This window comes from Martes martes (assembly GCF_963455335.1).
Source record: "Martes martes genome assembly, chromosome: 11".
Taxonomy (NCBI): Eukaryota; Metazoa; Chordata; class Mammalia; order Carnivora; family Mustelidae; genus Martes; species Martes martes.
In genome coordinates, this window is record NC_137899.1 from 46,186,653 (window position 1) to 46,197,294 (window position 10,642).

Sequence of the window (10,642 nt, forward strand, 5' to 3'; positions counted from 1 at the left end):
GTTCCTCAAAAAACTGAAAATAGAGCTACCCTACGACCCAGCAATTGCACTCCTGGGTATATATCCTAAAGATACAAACGTGGTGCTCTGAAGGGGCACGTGCACCCGAATGTTTATAGCAGCAATGTCCACAATAGCCAAACTGTGGAAAGAGCCTAGATGTCCATCAACAGATGAATGGATAAAGAAGAAGTGGTATATATACACAATGGAATACTATGCAGCCATCAAAAGACATGAAATCTTGCCATTTGCGACGACGTGGATGGAACTAGAGGGTATCATGCTTAGCGAAATAAGTCAATCGGAGAAAGACAACTATCATATGATCTCTTTGATATGAGGAAGTGGAGATGCAAGGCGGGGGGGGGGGTTGGGGGGAAGTAGGAAAAGAAAAAATGAAAAGATGGGATTGGGAGGGAGATAAACCATAAAAGATTCAATCTCAAGAAACAGACTGAGGGTTGCCGGGGGGGAGGGGGGACGGGAGAGGGTGGTGGGGAAATGGACATTGGGGAGGGTATGGGCTATGATGAGTGCTGTGAAATGTGTAAACCTGACGATTCACAGACCTGTACCCCTGGGGATAAAAATACATTATATGTTTATTAAAATAAAAAAATTAAAAAAAAATTCCTTAAAATGCCAAAAAAAAAAAAAAAGAAAACACACTGATTCATCCTAAAAAGGTACTTGTTTCTATATCCCAGCAATTCATGTATGTTAAAAATGAATTGCGGGGCGCCTGGGTGGCTCAGTGGGTTAAGCCTCTGCCTTCAGCTCGGGTCATGATCTCAGGGTCCTGAGATCGAGCCCCCCATCGGGCTCTCTGATCAGCAGGGAGCCTACTTCCCCCCTTTCTCTCTGCCTGCCTCTCTGCCTACTTGTGATCTCTCTCTCTCTGTCAAATAAATAAAATCTTTAAAAAAAAAAATGAATTGGAACTGAGAAACTTTGTTTACATTTCACTTCAGCAGGTAGAAATGATCACTTAAGGAAATAGTCCTTTTCTGTCACATAATTTAATCTCTTTCTATGGCCATTTCTGTTTTGATGTTTGTTGTATTTGTTATTATTTACTAATAGTATCTAACATTTGTGGGGTTTTCACAGTTTAGGATTGCCAATAGATTGTTTGAAAATATACTCATTATTAAAAAAAAAAGAAAATATACTCATTATTTAAATTAGGAATATTGTTAGGTGTTTATTGCTCATACTAATCTTTAATCTTTTCATATGGGACAAACAGGAGCAAATGGATATCTTACACTTTATTTGTATTTTAATTTTTTAAAAAAGATTTATTTATTTGAGAGAGCGAGAAGAGAGGGTATGAGTGGGAAGGGGCAGAGATAGAAAATCTTCAGGCAGACTCCCCACTGAGAGCAGGGCCCAACATGGGCTTGATCTCATTACCCATGAGATCACAACCTGAGCCAAAACCAACTGAGCCACGCAGGAGCTCTGTATGTTAATATCCGTGGCAATGTGTGAATCCAAGGAATGAAGTGGTTGGATATTCTACCAATAGATATATAAAACTTTTTGAGTAACACATGATAAATTACTTACTTTTTTTTTCTTATTGGTCATTTTTTTAGTGTTAAAATTTTTCCTCAACAATTTTGGTTAAATGAATGGGAATTTTTGGATATTAAGATCAAAGCATTAAATATTAGGGGCATGTGGGTGGCTCAGTGGGTTAAAGCCTCTGCCTTCAGCTCAGGTCATGATCCCAGGGTCTGAGCGTGCTTCCCACCCAGCTGCCTGCCTCTCTGCCTATTTGTGATCTCTGTCAAACAAATAAATAAAATCTTTAAAAAAAACAACAGCAACAAAGCGTTGAATATTAGTTTGCATTTTAACAATTAATGTATATGTCTTATTAACACAAATGGCATGTTGCATTTAACTCTGTTACTGGAATTTGAAATTTAATGTTATCTTAAAAAATAGATATTAGTTTGATAATGTTTACTGTATTAGTGAGCAAGATACGTGAATTTTGATGCAGTATGACCTCAAATAATAAGAAATCTTTGAAAATTCTTGGTGAGGGAATTCTAAGATTCATTCAAGGGTATTGATGTAAACTAAGATTACTTAAGAAACTAAGGTACTGATAAGTAAACTAAATATGAAACATTATTTTGTCTATTATAACTATTTTTATAGAGATAACACTGTAAGTTAGACTTCTAAAGAACCTTCTGATCATTCTTTTAAATTTAAAGAAAATATATGAAAAAAATTTACATTTAACAGTTTCTAATGAATTTTTAAGTGGGCCTTTATAATTGGCAATATTAAGATTTTCAATAATCATTTTGTAGACTTTTGTTGTCCAGGTGTTAGCCACTAGCCACGTGTGACTCCTTGGATTTAAATTGATTAAAATTAAAATTTAAAAATCAGTTCCTTAGTCACACATTACAAGTGTTCAATAGCTATATATGGCTAGTGGCTGTTGTACTAAATAGTGCAGTTATAGAAATTCTAACAAAGTTCTACTGGACTCTACTGATCTAGACTGAGCTTCAGTGTTTAATTATCTTTTAATGTTACTCTTGTTTTTTCAAGCATTTTACTATGGCAAAATACACATAACATAAAATTTACCATCTTAATCATTTTTAAGTGGTATAGTCCAGTGGTATTAAGTACATTAATAATTATCATATTGTCATATTAAATACAATAATAATCTATCCTTATGACATTTTTCATCTTGTAAAAATTGAAACTCTATACATATTGAATAATAACTCCCCATTCCTCCCTTCCCTCCAGCTCCTGGCAATCACTATTCCACTTTCTCTCCCTATGATTTTAACTACTCTTAAGTACCTCATGTAAGTGGAATCATATAGTATTGGTCTTTTTAGTGACTGGCCTATTTCACTTAGACTAATGTCTTCAGGTTCATCCATGTCATAGCATATTGCAAATATTCTTCTTTTTTAAAGCTGAATAATAGTCCATTGTATATGTACCACATTTTACTTATCCATTTATAGGTCAGTAGTTACTGGGGTTGCTCCCACAATTAGCTATTGTGAACAGTGCTGCTATGAATATGGGTATAGAGATACCTTTTTAAGAATGGATTATATGGTAATTGTATTTTTAATTTTTTAAGGAACCACCATACTTGTTTTTAAAGCAGCTGTACTATTTTACATTCCCATCAACAGTGTACAGGATTCCAGTTTCTCTACATCCTTGCAAACACTATTTTCTGTTTTTTGTTTTGATAATAGCCATCCTGTTGGATGTGAGGTGCTATCTCATTGTGGTTTTGATTTTCATTTCCTTAATGATTAGTAATGTTCAGCATCTTTTCTTGTGCTTATTAGCCATTTGTTTATCTTATTTCTTTATTTATTTATATTTTTGAGAGAGCGCCTGTGGAGAGGGAGGTTTGGGGGGGTGACAGAGAGAGAATCTTAAGCAGGCTCCATGGACAGTGCTGAGCCCTGAGCTGAAATGAAGAGTCAGTCCCTTAACTGACAGCCACTGAGGTGCCCCTCTATATCTTATTTAAATCCTTCTTCTCCATGCATGTGGACTTAAGAAACAGTTATAATAATAAGTTATAATAATAAGTTAATAATAATAAGTTATAAGTAAGCTGTTTATGGTATTAATTTTTTTAATGTATTTGTCTCTTACATCATGTAAAAAAACAAGAGTGGAGTTACAACCCATTGTTATAATATTAGCTTTTATAATTGATCGTGTATTAACCTTTATTGAGATTTTTATTTCTCCATAATGGACTGAGTTACTGTCTTGTGTCCTTCCCCGCTCCCCCCCACTCTACAGGACTCCATTGAGCATTTCTTGTAGGACAAGTCTGGTGGTATCAAACTCCCCCTGCTATTGTTTGTCTAGCACTGTCTTAATTTCTCCCACACTTTTGAAGGACAATTTTGATGAACATAGTATTCTTAGTTTTGATAGGTTTTTTGGTTGCTGTTTGTTTTTCTGGTCATTTTAACACTTTTAATATATTGATAACACTGCCTTCTGGCTTCCAGAATTTCTGATGAGAGCTCTGCCTGTAATCTTATTGAAAATCCCTTGTATGTGACGATTCTGAATTTCTCTCTATTTTCAAGGCTCTATTTGTGTCTTTTTATTTGGAAATTTTGATTATAATCATCTTGGTGTGGGACTTTTTGAGTTTATTTTGTTTGGTATTTGTTGAGCTTCTTGGATTTCATATTATCTCCTTCATCAGACTAGGAAGTTTTCAGTCATTATTCCTTTAAACATTATCTCTTCCCCTTTTTTCTTCTTCTGGGTCTTCCACGGTGCGAATGTTGGTGTATTTGTCAATGCCCTCACTTGCCGCTTAGGATCTATTCACTTTTTTTCAAGCTTTTTTTTTTCTGTTTGTTCCTCAGACTTTATAGTTTCCATTGTTCTTTCTTTCAAGTTTGCTGCACAGATCTGTCCTTTTAATCCCTCTAGTAAATTTTCTGTTCCGTTATTGTACTTTTCATCTCCAGAATTTCCTTTTGGTTTATTTTTAGGCTTTCTCTCTATTGATATTTCTGTTTTGTTCAGAAACTATTTTCTTGTCTTTGTCACAATTTCTGTTAGTTCATTGAGCATTTAAAAAATAATTCTTTGTCTTGCACATCTGCCTTCAGGTCTTTTTCTGGGACAGTTTCTGTTAATTTTTCCCCCATTTTAATGGGCCATACTTTCCTTTTTCTTTATTTAACTTGTGAGGTTTTTCTCAGAAACTGGACATTTGTATTTAATAATGTGATAACTTTGGAAATGAGTTTTTAACCATTCCCAACATTTGCTGTGTTTTGTTACTGTTTCTGTTTGTTTGTTTTTGTTTCTTATCATAGTGTGCTGTCTCTGTGCTGAGGATCAGTCTAAGGTGTAAACTTACAGTTTTTTATGTCTTTTCTGAGCCTTTCCCTGGGCAAATGTGGTCATTTGCTAATTTTTCCTGTATATGCACTTATTTTTGAGTGCCCATGTCTTTAGTGTCTGGCTCCCAAAAGGGTGCAAGGAGAAAAATGAAGGTGGGGGATAATTTTAAGTTCTAGAAGTCATTTCAGGCTGAGGGGAGCTTACCCAGCTCTTTGTACTTCTGTGATCAGAGCACAGGTGCTCAATATTTGGAGGACATGGTTTATTTTGGCCATCCTGGCTCCGAATAGCTGTTTGTAAGCTACTGCAGGAACATGTGCAATGTTCTGCCTGCTGTGTGTCTTGGTTGGAGAATGGGTAGCTGTGACTTCACCTAGAGCTGAAATTGACTGAAATTAATGGCAGTTTACCTGTGCAAGTCTTCCCTTGAAGTTGCAAGCCTTTACTAGAGTCCAGAGTTTGAAAATAATTACATCAAACATATTGTGCCAGTGCAGTTGTTTTCTAGGTGGAGAGACAGATTTCTGTTACTTTGGACTTCACCATCAGTGCTGAATCTCTTATGTTGGTTCACTTAAACATGTAGCATTATTGTATGTGTTTATGATACTTACAGGGATACAGGAATTCTTTATATATTTACTATTGTCATTCTTACAGGAGTGTATATTTTTATATATTCTTCACATGTACCTGAATTTTTATTAATAGAAACCATAGCTAATACTAGAAAATAAAAATAATATATGAACTTACATTTTTTTCTTTATGTAGGCAGTGTTCAGAATGTGACCAGGCAGGGAGCAGTGACATGGAAGCAGACATGGCCATGGAAACCTTACCAGATGGGACCAAACGATCAAGGAGGCAGATTAAGGAACCGGTGAAATTTGTTCCACAGGATATGCCTCCAGAACCCAAGAAGATTCCAATAAGAAACACGGTAATTTTTTACCTGTTTATCATAATCATCACAGAAATCTGAGGTCAGAATTTAAGAGGTGAGAAAGACAAAGGGTGAACATATACTCAGGAGTCAAAGAAAGAAACCATCGTATTGCTGTTGGTCATTCTTAAGAGTTTATTGTTTTACATCATGAAATATACCATACATATGTGAGAATTTATGGTTTATGAATTCAACTTAAAGCATAATAATGAATGCCCACTGTATCCACCAGCCTGCTTCAAAAATCAGACATTACGAAAGGCTTTGATGTCCCCTGTGAATCCTTGGTAATTACATTCTCATCTGTGTAGCACAGGGGTTACCTCTGTTCTCAACTTTATATTTCTCATTCTCTTCTTTTCTTTTTAATAATGAATCTCCAAATGTGTGTATTCATAAGTAGTTTTGCAAGTTTTGAATTTTGTATGAATGGAGTTACTTTTTCCTTTTGTTATTTGATACTTTAATCCATTGAATTGATTCATAAATATCTCAGTATTTTCATAAATATTATTTCATAAATATCTCAGTATTTATATAACCAAGTATCTTTCACAATAAATAAGTGATTTATCTTTCCTTTTGTTTAATTTTTTAATTGTTCCTAGTATCTTCTTAGTTGTACTTTTTATTTAGTACATATATTACATTTTTAGATATTCTGCCCTTAAATTTCTTATAATAATTCTTTCGTTAGTTTTTCTTTTTCCTGCCATTACTGATCAAAGTGTACTTCATTTCACAGTAGTCCTATTACTCTATCAAAATTTTAAATAAAATTTAGCTTTGTGTTGTAGGGAATTCATGACATATATCCTAAGCTTTAATTTCTCATTCAAAATAATATATCACTAAATAAAACTGTTAAAACGATCATTTGTTCTACAACTTTCTATCCATTTCTGTTAAGTTTAAATTCCTTTGGGTTATAGTACTAATACAGTTTTTAGAAAGGTTTATGCTATTTCATGCTAGTAAAAATGATTTTTCTCTTATTTCAAGAATCTTTTTTGTGGGATATGTGAATTGGTATTCTATTAAATAATTTTATTTTTAAATTCAGTCTTTATAGTATGATTAAGTATATGGCACTTTAATTTTTTTTTGAAGGACTGTCTCTATAGAGTTGTCTCTAAGAACCATCAAAAATATAAAATTTTCATGGCTGCCATAGATTGAAGTCCTATTTTTATTGAACATATTTTCTTCCCCCCTGCTATTACTTTCTTATCTTTTATACTTTATATCTTTATGTTTAAAAGTAACATCATGGTGGTAGTAAAGAAGCAAAAGAGGGATGGAAGGGATTTACATGTTGGAGTATTTGTGTAAATCCTGGTATGTTACTGCTATTAATTTAACTTCTGTTTATCCATACTACTAATAAATCCAGCCATCCTATTATTTTCTCTTTCTTCCTACTATTCGATCATTGGCTATTTTACTTCATTACTTTCTTCAAAGGCTAGTAGGTCAGAAGAGGACATGAAGGATTAGCTCACCTTTACCTAAAATTGTTTAATAATAATAATAATAATACCTAACATTTATTGAGGACTCATCACATGCCAGACACTGTACTAATCCTCTGACCCACTCCCCCTTTTAAAAAATTAGTTAGTATATGACTATTATAACACCTATTTTACTCAAAATGAAACTGAGATGCAGAAAGCTTGAGTAACCTACCATGATCTTACAAATAGTAGGCAGAATAGGACTTAAACTCAGCCTGAATTAATACCCTGTGGGTTTTGTTTCTTTTTTTAAGGTCTGTAGAAGAAATTTAAGTGAGGTTCAAATGAAGTTATAAAACATTTGGTTTTTAGGTAGCATAGCTAGGAATGTGATACCAGGACGTTCATGTGTCTTTCTTTAGCATAGTGTTATCTATAGTAAGACAGTTACATATCCACTTACTAACTTGTGTACCTGAGTTTGTTCACATTAAATACAAGATCCAATACTCTTTTTCTTTGCACTTTCTGTTAAGTGTGAAGTGTTCCCCCCCAAGCTTGTACAAGGGCATTGGTGTCACTGCTTTCAAAAGTCACAGTGCAGTAGTGTAGAAGTTAATTAATAAAATGTTTGAAGGTTATTCTACCTTGAGGAAATTGATATTAAAAAAAATAGAAGCAGCAAATCTGTAAGTATCTGACAGCATGTGTGTATATATTAGCCACCAGCATATATTTATTTTGCTATTCTATGTTGGTTTGCTTTTTTCCCTCTAAATTGTGAATACTGTGAAACTTGCTTGTAGAAAAAAAGAGTGCGTGCTCTGGAATTGGCAGTGAAGCTGGAGTAGTATATAGTGGTTTTTTTTTCCTAACTAGTTACTCCAAATCTACGTGAAACATTTGGCTTATTGTATCTCAGCTTTTTTTATTAAGCAACAAATATCTTTTTGATTTGTTCATTTGATTTGATCAGTGTTAAGAGAGATGGGCCCATGGACTCAATTTTTGTGCTTGAGTGCCTGCTTTGTGCCAAATAAGGCTGCTATTAGAAGAATGGCATCCACTTTTTCTTGCTGACAGGCAGTTTCCATTTATCGTAGCTGGAGAGTGCAATGGGGAATAGAACACTTTGGCAAGCCTTACTATATTTTTATTATTTAGATGCTGAGGAAATTCATTTTTCATTTTATTCTACTCTGATTTCCTTAATAAGGATTTATAGAACTCTGAATGACTATAGCACATTTTGAGACAGTAGGTAAGATATAGATGCTTTTCAAAGTAAGTAGTCCCAGTATTACTTTTTCTTCCTAATTTTTTTCTACCCAAAGATGTTAAAAGATTAGCCAGAAAAGTTACTTGAAATAAATGATAGCTTTAAAGAGTTAAAGGTGTTTAAAAATAATGGGTCAAAAGAGCTATTTTTGAGTTGTAAGAATGAAAATAGTATATTTCCAGAAAATATTCCTTTTGTGCAAAGATGGAGATTCTCTCTGATCCATATTTTCATTTTTTCATGTTATCTCATATTTAATTGTCTCATATTTAATTGTTAGGTTACTATTTTTAAAAATTGATTCTGAAAGTTAGAATTATTTTTAAATTAAATTTTAACTATGAAAGTAACACTTTGAAAATATTAACTATGAAAGTGAATATTTTTTTGTTATAAGAAATTCAAAAGTATAGTCTCCTTTGACTTTCCTTCCAACATTACCCTCCCCCAGCCCATGAATCTATGTTTATCATAAGGGTATATATTTTGTACTTTGAAATTTCTTTTGGTGTATTTGTCAAACAAAAAATAAGAAAAAAAGTGATCAGTGAGTCATATGGAAAAGTAATATGGGCATAGTTCAAGAAACATGGAAATAATGAAATATTATTAATAAGTAAAAGAGGAATGATCTGGTTTCAGAAAATTCTTCACATATTATTTCCTGCTCTAGGAATGTAACTTTGTAACATCATCTTAAATTGGCTCACAAATATCCCATCCTCAGTATTTCAGCCTCTCAGGAACCGTATTCTCTATTTTATTATTGGGCACAAGTAGAAGGACTAAGTCTAAGGAAAGAAAAGGATTGAAAAGCATATTTTTATTTAACCATTATCTGTTACTTACTTTGTATTTTATATTAATTGTCATTACTATGCTGTGAAGTAGTTACAAATGTCATTGCCATTTTATAGTTGAGAAACTGAGGCAAAGTGTTTCAGTAACTTGCCCAAGGACATAGAGCTTCTAAATGGTATATATAGCCAGGAATCAAACTAAGGTAGCTTCTGAGGCCAAACTTTTAAGTGCATTATTATGCTGCTTTTCCATGCAGGATTACAGTGATTGTTCCCCGCACTTGTCCTTGGGCCAGAATCACAGGCTCCTGTGCTTTCAGCAACTTAGTGGCTAAAAATGTGGTCAGGAGAATGGAATTGTTCTGTGGGGGAATTAAGGACGTACACTACTGTTGGCGTAGATGAGGGTGTGGATGTCAAGAAAACTTTTACCATATGTTAGAGGGGTTCTGCCGAACATTAGAAAAATTGTAAATTAAATATCTATCCTGAAGCACTGAGTAGGTGGTAGGAACTGACTCCAGATCAAAGAATTTGACAGTGATGATCTCAGCCCAAAGAACACTGTTGAGTGGGTAGAAAAATGAGAATTTGTGGGAAGTCTGCGAAGCCTGCCAGGACCATGAAGTGGGAGCTAATGGAAAGGTCTAGGAGGCTGCAGCCTATGCAGAAGCCAAGCATCTGACTCTTATGACCTCCTGAGTAAAATGGCCTTCACTTAAATGTTTCAGAACTAATGTTACTCACATGAAACTGTAGACAGACGATAAGAGGGAGGACTTTGGGAAATTAATTAATTAATTAAATTTAATTTTAATTTAAATAACCCTTCTACTTACTCAGAAATACCTTGTTTATGGATATGAAATTTAATTTTAATTTAACTCTTCTACTTACTCAGAAATACCTTGTTTATGGATATGACTTACAATTATGGTTTAGAAACTATCCATTAAAATGTACTGATCCATTAAAATGTACTCTCTAAGAAATTTTCTTTGTAGCATTATTCCCTTTAAAAAGTAGAAGATGGTACAAAATCAACTTGTATGTTTTAGATATCATCAAAACCTATAAGACAGCATAGTGTGTGGTGGAAAGTACCTGGACTAACACATGGTAGATTTGAATTGTAGTTAATACTCTGCCAATAACCATTTATGTACCCTTGGATAAGTACTTAACTTTGTTTATACTCAGTGTCCTCATTTATAAAATAAATTAGATAATCTGGGGCACCTGGGTGGCTCAGTGGGTT

The 10,642-nt window shown here is 33.8% G+C and overlaps 1 protein-coding gene and 1 pseudogene across 5 annotated transcripts in view; both read left to right on the plus strand.

Annotated features, from left to right (window-relative positions):
• LOC308351990 (large ribosomal subunit protein uL4-like) overlaps positions 1-10,642 on the plus strand; it is a 536,185-nt pseudogene that overhangs the window by 258,261 nt on the left and 267,282 nt on the right. The window lies entirely within an intron of this gene.
• Positions 1-10,642, plus strand: part of PHF14 (PHD finger protein 14) — a 219,758-nt gene that overhangs the window by 77,270 nt on the left and 131,846 nt on the right. For all 4 annotated transcript variants that reach the window (XM_080817985.1, XM_080817983.1, XM_080817984.1 and 1 more), the window contains one exon: positions 5,674-5,842. In XM_080817985.1, the coding sequence (XP_080674111.1) occupies positions 5,674-5,842 (169 nt within the window). The remainder of the gene's footprint in view (positions 1-5,673; positions 5,843-10,642) is intronic.